The 24,250-nt window shown below is 40.9% G+C and overlaps 1 protein-coding gene across 1 annotated transcript; it reads left to right on the top strand.

Moving 5' to 3' along the window:
* The first annotated feature begins 1,269 nt into the window (after nucleotides 1–1,269).
* On the top strand, nucleotides 1,270–22,376 carry sbk3 (SH3 domain binding kinase family, member 3). Its single transcript, XM_060921652.1, has 4 exons — nucleotides 1,270–1,468; nucleotides 10,609–10,753; nucleotides 15,727–15,929; nucleotides 16,429–22,376. The coding sequence occupies exons 1-4, from the start codon at nucleotides 1,463–1,465 to the stop codon at nucleotides 17,212–17,214; spliced, it is 1,140 nt and encodes a 379-aa protein (XP_060777635.1). The 5' UTR covers nucleotides 1,270–1,462; the 3' UTR covers nucleotides 17,215–22,376.
* The last annotated feature ends 1,874 nt before the right edge of the window (nucleotides 22,377–24,250 follow it).

Here is a 24,250-nt window from a genome sequence, read left to right as displayed (position 1 = left end):
TCGCTTCGTCAATCAAAACGATGGAAGAATGTCCATGTTCAGCGGAGTTGATAGGATTGATCGCCTTAGGTTGCAGTGGTAAGCCTAATGCCAAGAAAAACATTAGTATGCCTGATATTTTTCTACAGCAGGGGGTCAGTATGAAGCCAATGGAATGCAGACAGGCTGGAAATAAAGAAATGGATGATTTACAGAATGTTATACAATATGTTCTTTTCTTGGAGTTTCTGTGAACTGAACACTGAAAAAAAAGCACTTTAAAATTAAAAACATGTCATTGTCTGTCTAAAATTTGTCATGGTGTTTAACACAAATATAAAACGGATTATGTCATCTCGCATTTCCTTCCTTCCTTCCTTGCCTCATCTTGTGTTTCCTATATGTTAACATTCCTGAAAGCAATGTTTGTTGATGATTAATTTTTATCGCCAAATCCAAATTTTAGGTCATGGTGTAAGTGCTTCTTTATTAACATTACATTTTCTTTTGGACATCAGAGTTAATTTAAAAGTGGGCGACATAAAAATTTGCTACTTTTTGAAAGAAAAAAAAAAGTTTATTTGCCATAGCCATTGGTGCTCAAGGAATATGAGTGAAGTTCTTGCACAGCGCATTCATGTCAAAGAAAGTAAAAAATATTAATGTATCAATAATGTTTTTAAATATCTATCTATCTATCTATCTATCTATCTATCTATCTATCTATCTATCTATCTTTAGATTGTTGAATTTGAGTTTACCACTAAAACACACACACACACACACACACACACACACACACACACACACACACACACACACACACACAGAGCCTGGAGCACAGTAGCCCATGTCTAATTAAACTTTCTTAGGGGTAACATCATCTTATCTATTTCAGTCATGCTTAAACAGGTATGCTGCTGATTAGAACTCAAAGCCAAATTACTGTGAGGAATTCACTGAGTAAGACTTCGAGGGTGATAGTGACAGAAGAGAGTGAGAAAACAGAGAGGAAGAGAGCGCAAGTATGTGTGAGAGACATACAGGGACACATCATAGCTATGGTGCAGAAAGCAGCCAAGAGTATTTAGAGAGATAGAGAGAGAGAGAGAGAGAGAGAGAGAGAGAGAGAGATCTAAGCAGTGAAAGGTGGCACGAGCGAATGGAAGAAGTTGTGGGATGGGTAGGGCTTAATGAGACAGACAGATCAACGAGCTCGACAGCACACCAATGAAAGGTCTATAAAAACACACAACCACACGCACACAGCCTGTTGGATGCATGGTGCAACAGTCTGGTTGGAGTAGACACTCAGACGCTTGTAGTCATTCCAAACCATAGCGGATAACTGATAGCTGTACACTCACGAGGTCCACTGTACTTACATTTAAATAGTAAATTAGGGTGCCATCCCATACAAATGGACAAGACTGAGTGAAGACGTGTAAAGATTTTCTAAGAGACCTAATCTGGCTATTCAGCCATGTCCGTAAGTAGAATTTTATTTTTGTAATACTGAGACCTTGGGTCTATCTCCCATTCATTTGTAACTCTTATTGTCATTTGTTTCAGACAAAATAGGATGGTCAGAAAATCTGCATTCAGCACAACACGTGGCATTGCCCATATTTAATACAGGAAAACAGTGCATTATTATTATTAGTTGTAGTAGTAGTAGTAATCACTTTGCCGACCTAGCCAGTAACCAAATCTGTGCATCAATGAGTGAATTGTTTAAAACTTGTTAACGATCTGCTAACACGCTTGTGACATCCTTTACCTCATATAAAAAGGCTGCATAATAAAACACTAGCATGTGCAGAAGGCTTGATGTTAGAGGATGCCAAATGATATATTAATACGTAAATCGTCATGATTCTTGCCATACCGAAATAAGGCAAAAGGTGTCACAAAGGCATCACAGTGTCTATACCGGCAGGACTTACTGTGTATTACATTACAGGGACAAAATGCCAGCAGGGTCAGCAGCATGTGATTTTATGACAGGTGCACTGACACAAAAGTGGATGTGACAACATATAAAGGACAATAACAATTTCTTGTCGTTTTGGCTTGAGATTCGAGCAAGTCAGATTCAGTGCAATGGTATTTATATACAACCACCTTTATACTACAACCACAAACCCTTCAGGGGAGCAGAATATTTAAGAAATGGCCTCATTAGTCGATGCTGGTGAAGCAGATCACTATGAGGATAAAATCAAAGCAAACATAAGGAGAGTAAGAATAATCAACCAGAATTTTTTTTCCCCCAAGAGTAAACCAGTTCATCACAAACAACCTGCTTTAAACCCTGCTGAGCATGCATTTCACTCGCTGAAGAGAAGACAGATGGCAAACTGTTGCTGCAAAAGCAGGAATTAAACTGACTACATTACAGACCTTGCAGAGGCTCATCACTGAAGATACCTGTGATGTTTATAAGCATCGGAGAGTCATCAGCTTGATCGCTTTACTTGTCATTTACACATCTGAAATGTACCGATGCACGAAGTTTTGCATAATTTATATTATTCTATCCACTGGATATGAGCAATCGTGCGCTCTGATTCGCTACTCTACTACTAGGCTATCAGCTCATATATACAGTGGTGCTTGAAAGTTTGTGAACCCTTTAGCATTTTCTATATTTCTGCATAAATATGACCTAAAACATCATCAGATTTTCACACAAGTCCTAAAAGTAGATAAAGAGAACCCAGTTAAACAAATGAGACAAAGATATTATACTTGGTCATTTATTTATTGAGGAAAATGAGCCAATATTACATATCTGTGAGTGGCAAAAGTATGTGAACCTTAATAATAACTGAACCTTAATAACTGCAACAAAAAATTTCCGGTAACTGGTGGTCAGTCCTGCACACCAGCTTGGAGGAATTTTAGTCCATTCCTCTGTACAGAACAGTTTCAACTCTGGGATGTTGGTGGGTTTCCTCACATGAACTGCTCGCTTCAGGTCCTTCCACAACATTCCGATTGGATTAAGGTCAGGACTTTGACTTGGCCATTCCAGAACATTAACTTTATTCTTCTTTAACCATTCCTTGGTAGAACGACTTGTGTGCTTAGGGTCGTTGTCTTGCTGCATGGCCCACTTTCTCTTGAGATTCAGTTCATGGACAGATGTCCTAACATTTTCCTTTAGAATTCGCTGGTATAATTCAGAATTCATTGTTCCATCAATGATGGCAATCCGTCCTGGCCCAGATGCAGCAAAACAGGCCCAAACCATGATACTACCACCATCATGTTTCACAGATGGGATAAGGTTCTTATGCTGGAATGCAGTGTTTTCCTTTCTCCAAACATAATGATTCTCATTTAAACCAAAAAGTCCTATTTTGGTCTCATCCGTCCACAAAACATTTTTCCAATAGCCTTCTGGCTTGTCCACGTGATCTTTAGCAAACTGCAAACAAGCAGCAATGTTCTTTTTGGAGAGCAGTGGCTTTCTCCTTGCAACCCTGTCATGCACACCACTGTTGTTCAGTGTTCTCTTCATGGTGGACTGATGAACATTAACATTAGCCAATGTGAGAGAGGCCTTCAGTTGCTTAGAAGTTACCCTGGGATCCTTTGGGACCTCGCTGACTAAGGCTATGTTTACATTAGACCGTATCTGTCTTGTTTTCTTCGCGGATGCACTGTCCATTTACATTAAACCGCCTGGAAACACCGGGAAACGGGAATCCGCCAGTGTCCACGTATTCAATCCAGATCGTGTCTGGTCCGGTGCTGTGTAAACATTCAGAATACGTGGATATGCTGTGCTGAGCTCTAGCTGGCGTCTCATTGGACAACGTCACTGTGACATCCACCTTCCTGATTCGCTGGTGTTGGTCATGTGACGTGACTGCTGAAAAACGGCGCGGACTTCTGCCTTGTATCACCTTTCATTAAAGACTATAAAAGTATGAAAATACTGCAAATACTGATGCAAATACTACCCATTGTGTAGTTATGATTGTCTTTAGGCTTGCCATCCTTCCACTTGCAAGTGGTAAGTGATATGCGCTGGGATCACACACACAGCGGCTCAGTCCCGAATCACAGCTTGTTCACTTCACTCGCGTGTTCTGTGAGCTGCGCAAGGCCGGAGTGCGCACCCTCCAGAGGGCACTCGCTGTTCAGGGCGGAGTGATTTGGAGCGCAGGATGCCTGCGGAGCCGAGCGTATCCGTGTATTGGTATTGCTGTGTGCACGCAAATCGTGTATTGGTGTTGCTGTGTGCACACTAATCGTTTTAAAAACGTTAATCTGATGATCCGCTGATACGGTCTAATGTAAACATGGGCTAATACACACCTTGCTCTTGGAGTGATCTTTGTTGATTGACCACTCCTGGGGAGGGTAACAATGGTCTTGAATTTCTTCCATTTGTACACAATCTGTCTGACTGTGGATTGGTGGAATCCAAACTCTTTAGAGATGGTTTTGTATCCTTTTCCAGCCTGATGAGCATCAACAACACTTTTTCTGAGGTCCTCAGAAATCTCCTTTGTTTGTGCCATGATACACTTCCACAAACATGTGTTGTGAAGATCAGACTTTGATAGATCCCTGTTCTTTAAATAAAACAGGGTGCCCACTCACACCTGATTGTCATCCCATTGATTGAAAACACCTGACTCTAATTTCACCTTCAAATTAACTGCTAATCCTAGAGGTTCACATACTTTTGCCACTCACAGATACGTAATATTGGATCATTTTCCTCAATAAATAAATGACCAAGTATAATATTTTTGTCTCATTTGTTTAACTGGGTTCTCTTTATCTACTTTTAGGACTTGTGTGAAAATCTGATGATGTTTTAGGCCATATTTATTCAGAAATATAGAAAACTCTAAAGGGTTCACAAACTTTTAAGCACCACTGTACCATGAGTAAGGGAAAAAAATGGCGGAGCGTGTTGCTTAACCAACCGAGGACGAAATTAAAAACTCTACTTGAAAACAAAACCCCAAAAATACAAAAAAAAAGCAACAAAATATGGAATGAAAGTGTTTGATGGTAAGAACATCTCTTTTTTTCAAGAATTATTATTATAGCATTTTTCACAAATTGTTCCTGTCATTTTGCCGGTTTGTTTCCATTTTTCATCTTTAAACATTAAAATTTGTTGAATTTTTTTAGACCGGTTCAAAGGCTCAAAGAAGTTTGAAAATTACATAACTAAAATGTCCAAGGAAGAATTAAATAAATGTCTAAAGCTATTCTATACCTCGGCATGACAGCAAGACGGCGCTTTCTACAAAAAAAACAAAACAACAACACTAAAGTCAATTTGTGCAGGTTTTTAAGAAGTCCGCCTAAGTGGAAATGATTTTGTTGGACATTTTGTATAAAGTTTTTATTTATCGAATTTGCAAAAGATAAAATTAAAATGCTATGTTTCTCAAAATCCAGTGAATGTGGATAGAATAAAACAATTATTCCACTCAATCTCATCATACATGGCTTATAGCCAGCTCGGTGCTACGCATCTCGTCGGCTATCAGCTCATGTATGACTCGATTTCATGGAATAACTGTTAATTAGTTCACTATCTTCTGTTTTCATGTAGTTAGTCCAAACTAGTTCAAATGCATCGTAAAGGTACTAAAGGTACTTTTGTTTCTCACTGAGGTAGTGATTCCACACCAGTGGTCTTCAAGGGGACATCTTTCATACCTTTAATTTTTTTCTTTCTCCTGGCAGAGTGAATGTCTAATCTGAAATAATAATAATAATAATAATAATAATAATAATACACTTTATTTATATAGTACCTCTTACTGTATGTCACCATATTTGCTCAAAGTAGTGTTGTAGTCGAGTCACTAAACCTCGAGTCCTAGTCCAGTCTCGAGTCCCCAGTGTTCAAGTCCAAGTCAAGTCCAAGTTAATAAAGAAAATTCCGAGCTGAGTCCACTATTGACCCGAGTCGAGTCCGAGAACAAGACTCCAACTGCACCATTTGACGGCGGCTGTTGCTGCCTTTATGTGAAAGCATCTCTGCTACTGTGTTGGACTAACATTACTGTTTGACTCCCCCATTCTAGTTAATAGGCTACAGATAAAAAGCTTGTTCATCGCTCAGCAAGCCCCGCCCACTATCAACAGGGCAAATAACATGAAAGAGGGTTAACACTCGCTAGTTCATCGCTCAGCAAGCCCCGCTATCAACAAAGCAATGAACACAGCGTGTCACTTCCTTCTCTGGGTGGAGTCTTACCAAATGACGATTGAAGTTCGAGGTTGTCCCCGTCGTTTCCCACTACACGAGAAGTCTGTATAAGCAAAGCAGCCAATCCTAGGGGCTTCTCTCCAGGCATTTTAGTGCCATTAACGTTAGTTTGTTCATGAACATCACGTATGAACAGGTGAATGTGCATTCTCTTGCACAAAATTAGTATAAAATTAATGTAGATATGAATATCTTATGCCAAATTATTATGACGTTACAAAGAATAAAGAAAAAGTCAGAGTCCTCATCTCCAATTTATGAGTCCAAATGCAGTTAATGCACAAGTCTGAGTCCAAGTCCGAGTCATCAGTGCTCAAGTCCAAGTCAAGTCACAAGTCCTTAAAATTAGGGCACGAGTCCCAACTCGAGTACTACAAGCCTGGCACAAAGAACTATAAAATGAACGAAACAAAAGGTAGTCAAACATAAAATAGTAATACAGGCAGCTATATACAGTACAAGTAATATAAAAGTACCCTTCCAGAAAAAGTAAGGAAAATAATAAAATATAGTTAATGAATGAACCCTTTATTATCACTGTACCAGTGAAATTGACCATCAACCTGTCCTTACATACATACATACATACATACATACATACATACATACATACATACATACATACACATAATTAACAGAGGGGGAGTAGACAGGACAGGAAGACAGGGAAAAAGAAAATTACAGAGTAACAAAAGGAAAGGAGAGGAGAAAAAAGCGACCCCCACCCTATGCTCCTGTGAGGAGTACAGTGTGGGAGCATTAAAAAAACCTCAGCACATAAGCACAAAAAAAAAACACAAGTACACTTTACAACATGAAAACCACATAAACAAGTACACATTACAACATGAAAACACAGGACTTGGGGGGGAAGGGGGGGCCAATAGTGGTGGTAAGGGGGGGAGAGGAGGAGGTAGAGGTAACCCAGCGCAAGCAAGCAGCCGTCCGCTCCTGCAGCCATGAGGGCGCTGGTCACGCACCCACTTGTCACACTGGGGGTGAAAGTGGCGACCGAGGGAAGTGGGGGAAGGAATACGAGTGACAGTCTAACAGCGGTGTTCTCCAGGGGAACTGTTGTCCCAGCAACGATCTTGGCCAAGGCCAGTGCTGGCTAGGGAGCCGAAATAGATAAGATTGGAATTTGTTTGGTCTTAGCAAGCAGACGCATTCTTTTGCACGCCTACACCGCATGTCCACTATGTCCATCTTGGTCTCCAAAATGATCTAATTTCCATTGCAAAGCTGAAAGCTTCTCCAAGATATTATCCACGTTGCGGTTCAAGTTCTGAATAGCCACAGTCTGAGTGCCGACAGCTCTGCCCACCGCTTCAATCATGTCAGGCAGCTTTATGGGGCTTTGAACAGCTGTCACCATTTTCTGATTTCCTCGATAAACCAGGGCAATGCCTAATCCAATCAGCAAAAGTCCTGTATATATTTTGTTTAATCAGTGATAGATGGAGACTAACAAATGTTTAATGGGAATATGTTCCAGATCTTTGGTCTTTTTAAGTTTCAGAGGTAGAATATGGAGAAGGTGAGCACAAGATGATCCTCAGTGACAATCTGGTATATAGTTTATCAGACATTCAGAGATGTATGAGGGCTGAAAGAGTTAAAACCAATAATAACATTTTCTAAAGGAAACAGGAAGCTATTAGAGTAATCTAAACTAGTCTAATATGATCTCAGGGATCAGTGAGATCATGGATTATTTTCTTGCTACCGTGCAACCAGAGGTACAGTGCTATATAGCTTCGATGGTAAGTTTTAGTAGAGCTTCATACAAAGCTCCATACTTAAGAGAACACAGTAATGCATCAACCTGATTTTTAATGGCTTTCGCAATGGTACAACATCCGTACATACATGTACCACTACAGGGAACCTGATTGCAAGTGCAAGGCAATGTATCTCATAAACACTTAACCACCAGACAATGAAATTTGTGTCTTTATTTATAGAAGGTAGATGGGTTTTTATCCAGCACTTATTTTTTAAATTTGCTTTTTAAAAATAATGTAGGATTATTTACTAACACATTTTATGGAAAATAGTCACAAGAGTTTCATATAAAACTAGTTATAACAGTTTTATTAGTCCACTAGCTTGTTGGACAGGCCAGTAGACGGATGTAAGTGCAGGAAGAATTTTATTGAAAGCACTCTAGTAAACATGCAAAACGTAGACAAAGAATAACAGGCAGTGGTCAAGTGAGGCACAGACAGAATATCAGAGGTAATACAATACTCAAAGTCCAAACACACAGACAGGGTCAAAACCAGAAAAGCGATACAAAATATAAGGCTTAGGTAATGTCAGGTGCAGGGTGCAGAGCGTATACTTCACAAAGTCTGTGTGTTACTGAGAGTTCTTAGATGTATGTGCTGTGATTGCGCTCTAATCAGGAACAGGTGCTGGTAATTAGTCCTAATGGTGCTGAGCACTCCAAGCTCCAAAGCGCGTGAACGTGAGCGATGTGGCCAGACAATTGTTTGATATTCGATTGTAACTATATAGTAATGATGTAAAGTGAAAGTGCTGGTTCACTGCTGTCCACCAGTCACCCAGCAGAGTCACACCATAATAAATGTCGTGGTGTTGTTTCTGGCACATGGCATGCAGTGTCAAATAAAGGAATAAATATGTATTCGTAACTGTGATCTGTCCATTATCCGTAACCGCTTATCCTGTACAGGGTTGCAGGCAAGCTGGAGCTGATTATGGGTGAGAGGCGAGGTACACCCTGGACAAGTCACCAGGTCATCGCAGGGCTGACATATAGAGACACACAACCATTCACACCTACGGTCAATTTAGAGCCACCAGTTAGCCTAACCTGCATGTCTTTGGACTGTGGGGGAAACCAGAGCACCTGGAGGAAACCCACACAGAAAGGCCCCCATCAGTCACTGGGCTCGAACCCAGAACCTTCTTGCTGTGAGGCGACAGTGCTAACTACTACACCACCATGCCACCACCAAACAGACAGTTCAATCTCTTTGACAAGTGATAGTACCCTTTTCAGTAAATGTAACAATTTCACCATGCTATCGAGTGTTTTATGGGATGGGATTTCACAAAGCTGTGGGATTCGAACTTTCTATTTGAACTTGAGCAACCTTTATACTTGAAGGAATTCTTCATTTTCATGTCTGTGTAAGAGCTGTGAAGGTAGTGCAAAGGCACTAACATGCCTTGCTAAATATATACCAAGCTTCTGACCTTCCAATAAAACTTAAAACTAATTTTAAAGACACAGACATATCAAATATAATATAAAAGTTAGTGATCTAAAATTCTCATTAATAATAATAATAATAATAATAATAATTTTAAAACACACACACACACACACACACACACACATGGTCTGTAACAAAATGACTCTAAGAAATGTTATTATGCCTTGCCAAATACACATCTGGCTCTATGTTCTGGCTTTTCAAAATAAACTGATTGAAACTATATCACATATGAAAACACAGAACATCACTAGAGAGCTTGTAATTATTAGGGCATATCTATGTCAAGTATACTAGAAGATTAGTGACCTAGAATCAGCTCATGAAGAATATACACATATAAAATCTTGTGCAGTATTGACAGTTTGTGAAGTCAAACCAGGTCAAGCTGGTCTTCAACCTTATTTTAGATCTCCGAGATCCAGCTTGCATGGAAAATGCAATGACTTGTGGGATGTGCATCTGCATTTGGCAGTGCTTCAAAGGCTACTTCTGGAGACCCTATCAGCAAGGGAAGAACAGCTTGCATCGCCCACTTCACACAACCTAGCAACGCTGAACACACTACATGTATGCAGTACATACACTATAGTACACTCTCCCATAACACACATTCAAACTCTCTAATAATGGAATACCAGTTAAAGCCATCCAATTAGACGGTATGCTACTTGTGTGTGGTCTTTGGGGAGCAATGCAGCTGCGTAGAGCTCATACACGCTGTAAGGGATATACTGGCATGGCAAACATCCTTAAATGAACTGTTATCAACCGATATGTGTATATATACAAAAGATTTCTAGTTAGGAAAGGTCAGCGATAAATATAGTCGGGTTTAGACAATGAGTTTTATGTTACATGAAGATTAGCAGAAATCCTGTGGTGACTATTTTGAGCAGCTGGAAACGTTAATAGGATACTGCTATTGTGTGCTCCATGTTCCCCGCCTGAGTGATGATACAGTGTACCGTAGCAAGCCAGTTTACTGACTGACTGATGGGAAATCCCATATTATTTTGCACACACACTTATAGACAGTATGTTTTTTTTTTTCCCGCATACGGTTACGGTATCAGACCAACACCTTCTGAGAAGTGACATCGAATATGTATTGTGTTGCTTTGTTATCAGGATGCTGCACGGGATCTGGACGAGCTGTGCTATCTCACAGCTCAGTGTATGACGTCGATGGTGACCTCAGAGCATTTTCGAGTAATCAAGAAGCTAGGAGAGGGGTCATACGGCAAAGTCATGCTGGCTGTGCACAAAAAGAGAGGTTGGTAATTGACAACAAAAATACACCACACTGTAAACCTTTAGACCATGAATATTCAAATAAAATTTGTAATGGTCCAGTTACATAAAATTCCTTGCAAAAGTATTCATCCCCCTTGGTGTTTGTCCTGTTTTATCACATTACAAGCTGGAATTAAACAATTTTTTTTTTTTTTGGGGGGGGGGGTTTAGCACCATTTAATTTACACAACATGCCTACCACTTTAAAGGTGCACTTTTTTTTATTGTGACACAAACAATAATTAAGATGAAAAAACAGAAATCTGGAGTGTGCATAGGTATTCACCCCCTAAAGTCAATACTTTGTAAAGCCACCTTTTGCTGCAATTACAGCTGCAAGTCTCTTGGGGTATGTCTCTATTAGCTTAGCACATCTAGCCACTGGGATTTTTGCCCATTCCTCAAGGCAAAACTGCTCCAACTCCTTCAAGTTAGATGGGTTGCATTGGTGTACAGCAATCTTCAAGTTATGCCACAGATTCTCAATTGGATTGAGGTCTGGGCTTTGACTAGGCCATTCCAAGACATTTAACTGTTTCCCTTTAAACCACTCTAGTGTGGCTTTAGCAGTATGTTTAGGGTCATTGTCTTGCTGGAACGTAAACCTTCATCCCAGTCTCAAATCTCTGGTCAACTCAAACAGGTTTTCCTCCAGAATTGCCCTGTATTTAGTGCCATCCATCTTTCCTTCAGTCCTGAAAAGCTTTCCTGTCCCTGCAGATGAAAAACATCCCCACAGCATGATGCTGCCACCACCATGCTTCGTTGTAGGGGTGTTGTTCTCAGGGTGTTGGGTTTGCGCCACACATGGCATTTCCCATGATGGCCAATAAGTTCAATTTTTTTCTCATTTGACCAGCGAATCTTCTTCCATGTGTTTGGGGAGTCTGCCACATGCTGTTGGGCAAACTCCAAACGTGAATTTTTAAGCAATGACTTTTTTTTGGCCACTCTTCCATAAAGCCCTGCTCTGTGGAGTGTATGGCTCAAAGTGGTCCTATGGATAGAGACTCCCATCTCCAATGTGGATCTCTGCAGCTCCTTCAGTGTTATCTTTGGTGTCTTTGTTGCATCTCTGATTAATGTCCTCCTTGCCTGGTCTGTGAGTTTTGGTGGGCGCCCTTCTCTTGTCAGGTTTGTAGTGGTGTCATATTCTTTCCATTTTGCTATAATGGATTTAATGGTGCTCCGTGGGATATTCAAAGTTTGGGATATTTTTTATAACCCAACCTTGATCTATACTTCTTCATAACTTTGTCTCTGACCTGTTTGTGCTCCTTGGTTTTCATGTTGCTTGCTTCGTAGTGTTGCAGAGTCAGGGTCCTTCCAGAACAGGTTGATTTATACAGACATCATGTGACAGATCATGTGACACTTTGATTGCACATAGGTGGAGCTTAATCAACTAATTATGTGACTTATGAAGTGAATTGTTTGGACCAGCTCTTATTTAGGGGTTTCATATGAAAGGGGGTGAATACCTATGCACACTCCAGATTTCTATTTTTTCATCTTAATTATTGTTTGTGTCACAATAAAAAAAATGTGCACCTTTAAAGTAGTAGGCATGTTGTGTAAATCAAATGGTGCTAGCCCCCCAAAATCCATTTTAATTCCAGCTTGTAATGCGACAAAACAGGACAAACACCAGGGGGGATGAATACTTTTGCAAGGCACTGTATTTCTTGAAATCGCCTTGACATTACATCCTGAGAGCAATGAATATATCAAATACCCTGAGAATAAAAAGAAAAAAATCCGTCATCTGTGGCAGTTGCAGGGCTGTAAAAAGTCAGTGGCAGGTGCAGGGCTGTAAAAAGTAATTGGATGGTCGACCTGTCTACCTGTGTGCACTCTGCGTGTGCACTCACCCGAGTCTTCCAACATGCTAAACAGACATATTGCTAAAGCTAGTGAGCTACTTGACAGCTGTGTTTTCACATTAGCCATGTTCGTTATGATAATGTGAATGAGACATGAGGCAGTTGAATATGACAGCAACATGCTACACTCCTCCCCCCAACACTCTCTTTCATGGACTCGTCCTCTAGCAGTACTCAGGCAGTGCGCGTTCATGTGTTTTGGAAGGAGGGCTGAAGGGAAAAGGTGGGATTTGTCAGTTGGATATTTTCAAAATCGAGCTAACTCTTGCTGGTCTCTCCAAAATGACTTACCTAGATTTAAGGATTAGTTTATCACTACAAATAAACCACGGGCTGGCTGAGTTGGTTAGCATGTCCACCTGTCAACAGGGAGATCATGAGTTCAACTCGCAATTGGGTCATACCAAAGACCATTATCAAAATGGTACCTACTGCCATCTGGCGAAGCACGCTGCAATACAGATACGAGTAGGGACTCAAACTCTCGTGTTTACCAGAGGACTAGCCCCCCACTATAACCTTAGCTATGTAATAGGCAAGACGCAGAAGGCTATAGAAATGGAGATTGGCACCACCCAATGTGCTAAGTGCCTGGTTAGTATTGGGACAGGAGACTGCCTGGGAAGACAAGGTCCTGTAACAGGAGGGACTTTTTAATCACTATAAATAAGACAGATGGAAGCAGTTGTGTTGTGTTTTGTTTTGTAGTGGTACTTCATGTTACCATTAAGTATCAACCCAGATGTAACAGATGAGACATGCGTTTTGAACTTGACACACAGAAAATAAATACATACCTCCCTGTCCAATCTGTTTTCATCATCAACTTTTTTTCAAACAAACCATGACATAAAATCAGAACAGAGATCCATCCATCCATTATCCGTAGCCGCTTATCCTGTGCAGGGTTGCGGGCAAGCTGGAGCCTATCCCAGCTGACTATGGGCGAGAGGCAGGGTACACCCTGGACAAGTTGCCAGATCAACGCAGGGCTGACACATAGAGACAAACAACCATTCACACTCACATTCACACCTACGGTCAATTTAGAGTCACCAGTTAACCTAACCTGCATGTCTTTGGACTGTGGGAGAAACCGGAGCACCCGGAGGAAACCCACACAGACACGGGGAGAACATGCAAACTCCACACAGAAAGGCCCTCGCCAGCCGCTGGGCTCGAAACCAGAACCTTCTTGCTATGAGGTGACAGTGCTAACCACTACACCGCCATTCCGCTCCAAACCAGAGATCTCATCTCATCTCATCATCTCTAGCCACTTTATCCTGTTCTACAGGGTCGCAGGCAAGCTGGAGCCTATCCCAGCTGACTACGGGCGAAAGGCAGGGTACATCCTGGACAAGTCGCCAGGTCATCACAGGGCTGACACATAGACACAGACAACCATTCACACTCACATTCACACCTACGGTCAATTTAGAGTCACCAGTTAACCTAACCTGCATGTCTTTGGACTGTGGGGGAAACCGGAGCACCCGGAGGAAACCCATGCGGACACGGGGAGAACATGCAAACTCCACACAGAAAGGCCCTCGCCGGCCACGGGGATCGAACCTGGACCTTCTTGCTGTGAGGCGACAGCGCTAACCACTACACCACCGTGCCGCCCCCAAACCAGAGATGTTACTGTAAACAAAATAAAAAATCCATAAACATCTGCAAAAGGTTTCTGCAAGTTCTTCTTTCCAAGTCTCTGGTCTGATGAATGTCCTTCAGCCAAAAATTTACATAAATGCATCTAATTGGATAAACCTCACCAGAGGATCTGCTCAACGAGCCATGCTGGTTCATGTTTTGAAATCTAGAGTCGCTGAAGTACAGCTTTTGTTCATATGTTTATTGTCTCTACGACAGTATTTCTTCAAGGAATTCAGTTCAATCTGCTGAAAGACTGTGCCAGTCGATGATAATAAAAGTTGTTTGAATTGTTTAATCTTTCTGTATTGAGATAAAGGCAAACTTTACATACACTTAGCTCAAAAAGAAAAAAGATTATTACATTTAATTTATACCAAGTCATTAAGTCTGTTAGGTAGAAACAGTACATGTTAGGATTAATGCAAAAATAACAATGTTATCAGTTCAAAACCCTGTCATCCTTTTGGAATATGTCATACAGTACTGTGCAAAAGTTTTAGGCCCCCTATTTTTTTTTTTGTACAAACTCAGTGCAAAAACATTTTGGAGTCCAAACGTTCGTTTTCCAGCACAATATTAAATGTTACAGAAAAAAAAAGTGTGTATCTGAGCAGCATATTACATAAGAGAGCACTTTTCAGATTAAAAAAGAAAACATAATGAAGGCTGCTGGGTTTTGCTCCAAAATTAAGAAGCAAGTATGACAGTCAAAGTGTCCAGAAGAACTGTGGCTGGTTCTGTAAGATGCTCAGTAAAACCTACAGCTCATTTCCTTATAAAACTGCACTCACTGGACCTCAGACTACTATTTTATTTTATTTTTAAAGCAAAGGGTCGTCTCACACCAAATATTGACCTTGTTTCATTTATTATGGCTTACTGCTTACTGTTTATAGTATTTTTTTAATATTGAAACATTTCATTTCATTATTTTTAAGCCATTTTTGGTCGACAGCATTTCTTTACATGTGCCTAAGACTTTTCACTGCACTGTAGATACTCGTGTATGTCCATCCTTTGCCGTTAGAACTGCGTCCAATGTTTTATGTGTGTCTTGCTGAATTCAGCTGTTGAATCTTCTCAATTTTAATATTGCATATCTGATTGCTTGGTCAATATTTGTCTACCCTCGTTGACATCTGTTCTAACTCTGTTAGGTCATGCATACCTTATATAATTAGATCTGGAGGCTTCGAGGGTCATGACAAAACTTATTCTTTTTGCCTCGTGTTTTGCCTTGTCGAGATGGTGCAGGTTCTCTTTTTTTTTTAATGTAACTGTTTAAGGTTAAATGGATTGCAAGTCAGATATTTTCTTCTTTTTTCAACCCCAGACCTTAGGCTCCCGAATATCACAGTCTGTTGTAAATCAAGGTACGATTCATGGGATAATCTTTGATCTTGCTCTGCAGGCACACCTATGGCACTAAAGTTCTTCCCTCGCTGCTCTACGACTCTGCACACCTTTCTGCGTGAATACAACCTCTCCCTCTCCTTCTGTACTCATCCCTCTCTCACACGTGCCCTTGGAATCTTTTTCTCTACGCCCTCCCACTATATCTTCGCCCAGCAGGCTGCTCTCTATGGAGATCTCTACGATGTCATTGTGTCAGATGTGAGCTAAACTAAGTCTATTTATTCCTAATTTAAAAAAAAAAAAACATGAAAGTCAGTTGTGAGTAATTTAGACTCTGCTCAGATTCAGGTTGCATCTTGTTTTGCTTATTTGCAAATTCTCCTCGAGGATAGTGTAACACATTTGGAGATGATTTAGTCTCTTGACATTTTCTAACAGCGAATATATCACATAAAAGGTTTGATATTAGACACATATAGTGATGTAATTACACTAAGATAAATAGCAGCACTGAAAGGTTTCTTCAGGGAAGCGAGAGGCCAAGACACGCACAGGCATATACAGTACTGTATGTATGTTCTTACTCCACAGCAAAAACATCTGGTCCTGTAATCAGCCTTGTGCTATCTAAGGAGACAGTAGTACTAAGCAGAGGCCATACAGAATATTCAATTTCCAGGATTTCTCGAGCTGATTTTTTTTTATCTCTTCCTCTCATTTTATGTATTGCTTATTCTCTCTCTCTCTCTCTGTGTAGATTGGGGTGAGCGAGGTGCAGGCTCAGAGTGTGATGTCCCAGTTAAGTGGTGCTGTGTCTTACTTGCATTCCCTGGGCTTTGTACACCGTGATATTAAACCAGAGAACGTGTTCCTATGTGCTCCGAACTGTCGCTGGGTCAAACTAGGTGACTTCGGTCTCGTACGTCCTCACAGCACCCAAGTACGTGCCGTCTGGTACGAATCCCCTTTCTGCGTGCCTGAAGTCGAACAGGCCAAGCACAAGAAGAAAGAAAGTGCAGGAAACCAAAAGAAAGAGGAAGTAGAGTATATCTGGATGCCAGTGGAGCCCAGTTTGGATAGCTGGGCCCTGGGGATCCTCACATACTGCCTGCTTACCAGTTGTTTCCCCTGGGAGGAGAGCACATCAGATGACCCAGGTTACCGCCAGTTCTGTAACTGGTTCAACAATGTTAAAGAAAAGGAAGAGAGGGACATGGGACAGAAAAGGCGAACGAACAGGAAGAAGAGAGGACGGGACAATGGGGAGGAGGAGGAGGAGGAGGAGGCAGCAGTGGCCGTACCTTCTCAGTTTGAATCTTTAAGCACTTTAGCTCTCACTTTGCTCAGGAGACTGCTGCACCCACTGCCCTTGCACCGTGCCATGCCTGATGAAATCCTCTCCTACCTCGGGGGACCCTGGCTTCTGAAAACAGAAAAAGAAGAACAGAGGAGACAGCAGGAGGCACAGGAGGAAGCCAGGAAAATAATAGGTGGAGGAGGAATAGAGAAAGATGTCGAGAGGGAAAGGAAAAGGGAGAGATAGAAAGACAGGCTGCTGTCAAAAAATATTTTTTATATTTTGTCCCTCATCAAAAAATTCCTGTGCAGGGATTGGCTAAGGATGGCTCATGTGACATAAAATAATTCCGCCACTGATTAAGCAATGTATCTTGTGACATTAAAAAAAAAAATGGATATAGTATGAGTCAGTCATGGTGTACCCCAGTGGCGAACCATTACTATTAGAGCTGGGACTTGAGCTCGGCCAAAACTTAGCCAGACACCAAAAAAGCAACAGGGCAAAGGATTTTGTAAGGGATTAGTGGCAGGCTGCCAGGTCGCTCCATTGTGTGTAGCTGTCGATGTTGATTTTAAAAGTAACTAAGTAAATTACACAGGGAAATGAATACTTAAGCCTGAGTGAAAAATATTGTGGTGAGCGTACAGCATGGAAGAAAAGTCTGGAGACAGAAATCTTAGTTTCTCGGTTCTTAGCCTGTGCTATTTGCTCTTGATAGCACTGACTTGACTGCTTTATTAGCATTCGCTAACACTACTGATGAACGCTACACCGGCTGGACGGTGAGTTCACTGCTGTGCTGACGGCGCCGAGTCGCAGTTAAGCTCACGCTGGCCTTCGAGAAGGGCTAGGGCGATACGTTTTTGGTCCCTCCCACTATAAATCAAAATCTGATTGGTTAATTCATCTGTCACTTCCTACATAAACATACACTGCCATGGCCTTCTGTCACGGCAATGAAGTCCTAACCAATGAGTGAGCAGCTCTAAACTCTTCTCAGCCTAGACACAACAAACAAAAAAATCTCATTGGATAACTAGATTTTAATATTTTCAGGACAGTAACCCTTTCATTCCTGAAGCAAATTTGATAGAAAATGAGGCTGAATTAGAATTAGAAGAGAATAAGTTTAATGAAATTATGAATGAATGAAAGCAACTAAATATAACATTTGAAATGCTGATATGTTTGGGCCTCCTCTGAAGGCCAAGAAGGCCCTGATGGTTCCCTTCTGGTATATCCTGGATATATAGGGTGACCAGATTTCCCTAGTCTGAAACCGGGACACTTTTGCGTGCGACCATGCTCGTGCACGCACACCTTTTTTTTACGTAAACGTGACACTCAGGTGCTCTTATCATTTTGTTGAAGCTCACATTTATCAACATCTCACATGAAATAAAACAAACAGGCATTTTGTTATCTAGTAGCATAGTGGTATACAGATCAGTTAAATTATGGTCAGACAACAGATTTTGTAATGGCTGAGAATAGGCCAGGCTATGTCCATAGGCCAAATTTAAACTGATTTATTTCACCTGTTTGTGAGAACACCAAGAAGAATGGATATGCACATGTAGGCTATATCTCTAAAATTGTATGCACTATAGCATGAACTTAAAAAGTAGATATGTAACCTCAACCTAGCCTAGGTCAGAATCAACCTTACTAACCATTCCCCACAACTGAATGAATAAAGCAAGAAGATGTGTACAAAAGTGAACACTTTAATGGAAGGTGCAACAAGCTGTTCAACACAGCAATATGGCCAAACTGTCAGAATGGTATGTTAAACAGAAACAAAAAAGAGACAAGTGATTTGAGAATATACACTCAAACAAAACAGCAATAAAGGAGGAGAGGGGCGACAGCCCGAGGAAAGCCCCCACAGGAGCGCACATCATTTGCACCATAGGCTACCCAACTCAGTACAAGAACAAAGCACAGGAACAAAGCTAAGGCGACTGTCAATCCACCCACCCTAAACAAAATGCATTAGTCTACATATATTTACAAGAAGAGTGATCCGTTTTAATGTGATCCTGTATATCGGCGTTACCACCGTGGGCTGCGGAGAAGGAACACTTACAGTGTGTGCAGTAGGCTTCGAGCGCATTGTTCTGCACCTCTCGGAGGAAGGGGTAGGTGCCCTGTAAATCTTTGGAAAAGGTACATTTTCTTTTCAGCATCATTGCTGCGGCATTACTGCTGCTAGCTGCTAGACAAAGAACATTCGCGCCAGTTAATGTTTATTTTATTGTTGCATGGCAACACGTTCTGTTGTCTGGAATAATGTGGCTAAATAAACACCCATGCCACAGGGCCAGGGGGCAGTGACCAGGAAAGTTTGTGATTCCTGTCAATTCATCAAAATAGTAAATGCAGACATTTCTCCGCTAATGATTCCCACACTGCTCAGTCGCAAACGTCGCGAGTGGCGAAAACCGGGACATATCCGTGTCCTGACAGACTTTTGTCGGGACTCGGGACACACAACCCCAAATCGGGACTGTCCCGGTAAAACCGGGACGTCTGGTCACCCTATGGATATACCATGAACTGATGTCACAATTTCAAGCTATACAGCCGACTCAAGTCACAGCTGTGGCTCCGCTAGCGTTTCTGTGTGTATCATGATCATGTCTAGCAAGGCAGGTGATAACATGGTACATTGCAAATATGCAGGTCGAAGGTCACGCTGATGTAAACAACAAGCATGGCTGCCTCCACTGAGTTTATGTTGAGATTCAATCTTAACACTTTTAGTTTGGGATTTTTTGATGAGGGATATAAATCAAATATACCATGCACTGAGAGGTTCCGGTAATTATGGATTCTCTTCAGTGACTGGCATACAGAGTTGGACAAAGTACCCAATTTCATTACTTAAGTCAGAGTACAGAGCCCACTGGTCAAATGTTACTCCGATACAAGTGAAAGTTGTACAGTCAAATTTTTACTTACGTTAAAGTACTGAAGTACTTGATTTTAAAAATACTTAAGTATTAAAAGTACATTTTCTGTCAATGCATTGTTGTATTATTGCCACAACGCTTACAAAACCTAACGCCGCTACCAAAGACAGAAATGTGAATTCACAAAATGAACGCATGTTGTGCCACCACGGTGGTTTAACGTTAAGCTAGCTAGTCTGTGAAGCTCCATCTGACATGCTAGCAAACTCTTTTCAAACTCAAAATCATATTGGGTAGCTAACGTTACTAGAAAAGAAATATTTCTACATTCTGTTTATTTGGCAAGATTATGCTAAAACATATTTCTGAAAGCACTTCAGATAACATTCAGTTAACGTTATTCATGTTGGCGTAACTCCATTTTTTACATGCTGACTAACAGTGTCCAAGTTAACTAGCTATGTGTAAACGTGGACAAGGCTAGGGCAAATGCATAGAAAGTCATTTGACTAACCAGACTGCATAGCTATTGCAACATTATCGCTAGCTCTAAAAACACAGACAACTTCATTACAAGCTTTCTCTTGGAATAAAATGTTTATATACCTCAGTATGCTTCCGCAGGTTGAACGGTGAGTTTTTGTAGGCCATGATGTGGTTTGATTTGGCAAACAAAGCAAACATTTAAAACGAAATGAATCTTTAATCCTTTCAGAAAACTGAAACACAGGTTCATGGGCCATGAGTGCATGCATTCCCCAGAAGAACCGCCTCCTTCCTTTCTGCCATCAACTGATCGTGTTTAAATAATCCTGCTGAGGAATCATTGATCTTGATTTTATCCAGTCTATGGACGTGCCATGACCCTAGTGATTACTGACAGGCTGTCTCAGTGTCACCTGCGAAAAAACGAATCATGTTTTAGAAAAGAAAAGAAAAAAACATCCACTTTCAAAGCTGCTTCATAGTAACAAGTAACGAGGACCTTGATAGAAATGTAGTGGAGTGAAAAGTATGATATTTGTCTTTCAAATGTAGCGAAGTTAAAGTCATAAGTTTCCAAAAAAAAGAATACTCAAGTAAAGTACAGATACTCAAAAAGTGTACTTAAGTACAGCACTCAAGTAAATGTACATCGTTACTGTCCACCTCTGTTGGCATAGTACTATTTCCTTTGGGGCTATGCCCCTCACAAAATCGTACTACGCCAGTCACCTCAGAGAATCTATCATTTCAACCGGAGCCTCTCAGTGCATGGTATATTTGATTACCGACTAGTGTTTGTATTATGTATAGTAACGTCATCAGACTGTAGTGTGACTTATGTATAAGTGTGAGCCATGTTGATAGATGAAAAAAATTTTTATATATGATATACAAATATGAATATACATTATAATCAGATGATTTTGAGAAATGCATGCCACAGAGTTGCCATGGCAACTATGTACTAATTCAGCTACAGTAATTGTACCAAATGTATGCAGGAACATTTATACATACTGTATATTTTTACAAACTAACTTGGCCTAAGCAAAAACCTTGGGTCAGTTAGCACTGTCGCCTCACAGCAAGAAGGTTCTGGGTTCGAGCCCAGCGGCCGACAAGGGCCTTTCTGTGTGGAGTTTGCATGTTCTCCCCGTGTCTGCGTGGGTTTCCTCCGGGTGCTCCGGTTTCCCCCACAGTCCAAAGACATGCAGGTTAGGCTAACTGGTGGCTCTAAATTGACTGTAGGTGTGAATGTGAGTGTGAATGGTTGTTTGTCTCTATGTGCCAGCCCTGTGATGACCTGGAGACTTGTTCTCGCCCATAGTCAGCTGGGATAAGCTCCAGCTTGCCTGCGACCCTGCACAGGATAAGCGGTTACGGATAATGGATGGGCAGTTGAAAAGTATTTGTATTTTTCATGACATGTTGACTTTTGTATGTTATATAGTATGATGTTGAAATAATGTATAACTTCACACATGCTGAAATTGCACTAGTTTGTTTAGCTGGAACTAGAATATTGTAAAGCAGCTGATGGATACACCAACTTGATGGATGGCTCCACAGCAAATAAAGAATAAAAATATGACTATGGCGGGAAATACTTGGCAGTCGGAAGTACTGGTGTTAATAGCGAGGAATTCACGAGCTCGTTGAACATGCAAACTGACTCTAACGTGGTTCCTTCTGTAGACACCATTGCTGAGGGCAGCTGATCTAAAATTACTGGTACAAACAAAACCTAGGTCTATTTTTAATGAGGGAATTTTAAGATACCTGAGAATTTTCAGATGGCTAGTACTTATTTTTATTATTATTATTAATTTTTTTAAATTAGAGATTTATTTAACCTTACCTTTAAACAATGTGCAATATTTTCCAGAACAGGTACAAATGTTTCAGATGAGTTTGTATCGAAAAGTTTAATTCTGTGTCTAATAACTGTGAATTTGTTATTGAATGTTTGATGTACGGAGTGCAACTTCATTTATGTCTATAATGTCTGAGGTGACATATTTTAATAAAATGATTTTTCTTATCTGGCATTGTCAAACATGATTAAACACTGTGACTATAAATTCAAATCAGTGTAAAAAAAAGAAAGAAAAAGAAAAAAGTACATTTCAAGACATGAAAAACAAAACCTATATAGGACAATGTGTTACAAATGGGACTAAACACAAACACGCTACCAAGGTATAAGATCAGTGTTGCTCAGGGGTTTAGTGATTCATGTCAGTCATGTGAAACCAAGTCCAATTTCCCAGTTCCTGGCCTCAATCCATCAAGCTACATACCAGTATTCAAGTTCAACTCCCATCCTGTTATATGTATTTCCCTCAAAGCCGGTGATGCCATTATGCAATTTTATTGATGGGGTTTTTTTTGCATTAAGTCATTCTGAAACACTATTGCTTTTTCAGTTAATTTCTTGATTCTGTGCCATTTCTGAACAGAACACTTTTGGCACTGTCTCTCCATCAGCGCTGTAGTTGAATGTGAGGTTCGTTGCGAGCCTCAGAGGAATCGTGTCTAGAAATAGTAACAGACCCATCTAACACTGTCTAACACATCAGCACCTCGTACTGTCCTGCCCTGCACTCTCTCACAGTGTCAATACCCCCTGATTTTCCGTCTCTGTCCCTCCTTCATTCTTTCACACACGCGTTTAATCACTTCACTTTATTTTTCGCACAGAACATTGCGTACCGTCACATCAGTCGAGTCAGCTAATGTTTCAGTCCAGAGAAAATCACAAATCTCAGAGGACAAATCAGCAGAATCTCTCTCTCGCTGTTAATTCTAGATAATGCTGTAAACTTATTCAATGAAAAGCAATTACAAATGGAAAAGTCTGTATAAATAATTTAATTTACAGTGGTGCTTAAAAGTTTGTGAACCCTTTCGAATTTTCTATATTTCTGCATAAATATTTCTGCATCATCAGATTTTCACACAAGTCCTAAAAGTAGATAAAGAGAACCCAGTTAAACAAATGAGACAAAAATATTATACTTGGTCATTTATTTATTGAGGAAAATGATCCAATATTGCATATCTGTGAGTGGCAAAAGTATGTGAACTTTTGCTTTCAGTATCTGGTGTGACCCCCTTGTGCAACAATAACTGGGATAAGGTTCTTATGCTGGAATGCAATGTTTTCCTTTCTCCAAACATACGGTAGCGCTTCTCATTTAAACCAAAAAGTTCTATTTTGGTCTCATCCGTCCACAAAACATTTTTCCAATAGCCTTCTGGCTTGTCCACATGATCTTTAGCAAACTGTAGATGAGCAGCAATGTTCTTTTTGGAGAGCAGTGGCTTTCTCCTTGCAACCCTGCCATCCACACCATCAGGGCTCGAAATTAACTTTTTTTCTTTGTGTCCCCCAGTGGTCCCGAATTCTGTGTTGTATTGTCCCGAATGGAAGCAATAGTGTCCCCATTTTTTTCCTCTCTGAAATAACCAGTGGTTAATATTATCATATGAAGTCTCATCTCATCTCATTATCTCTAGCCGCTTTATCCTGCCCTACAGGGTCGCAGGCAAGCTGGAGCCCATCCCAGCTGACCACGGGCGAAAGGCGGGGTACACCCTGGACAAGTCGCCAGGTCATCACAGGGCTGACACATAGACACAGACAACCATTCACACTCACATTCACACCTACGGTCAATTTAGAGTCACCAGTTAACCTAACCTGCATGTCTTTGGACTGTGGGGGGAACCGGAGCACCCGGAGGAAACCCACGCGGACACGGGGAGAACATGCAAACTCCACACAGAAAGGCCCTCGCCGGCCCCGGGGCTCGAACCCGGACCTTCTTGCTGTGAGGCGACAGCGCTAACCACTACACCACCGTGCCGCCCATCAT

Source organism: Neoarius graeffei, chromosome 5, assembly GCF_027579695.1.
Source record: "Neoarius graeffei isolate fNeoGra1 chromosome 5, fNeoGra1.pri, whole genome shotgun sequence".
Classification (NCBI taxonomy): Eukaryota; Metazoa; Chordata; class Actinopteri; order Siluriformes; family Ariidae; genus Neoarius; species Neoarius graeffei.
The sequence above is the reverse complement of the archived record's forward strand: the minus strand, read 5'-3'. Positions and strand labels throughout refer to the sequence as shown.

Bases quoted from the DNA above. Each gene is read 5' to 3' on its own strand.
- sbk3 (XM_060921652.1), top strand. The intron at 10,754-15,726 runs GTTGGTAATTGA...CTTGCTCTGCAG, and splicing joins GGCTGTGCACAAAAAGAGAG to GCACACCTATGGCACTAAAG. The intron at 15,930-16,428 runs GTGAGCTAAACT...CTCTCTGTGTAG, and splicing joins ACGATGTCATTGTGTCAGAT to ATTGGGGTGAGCGAGGTGCA.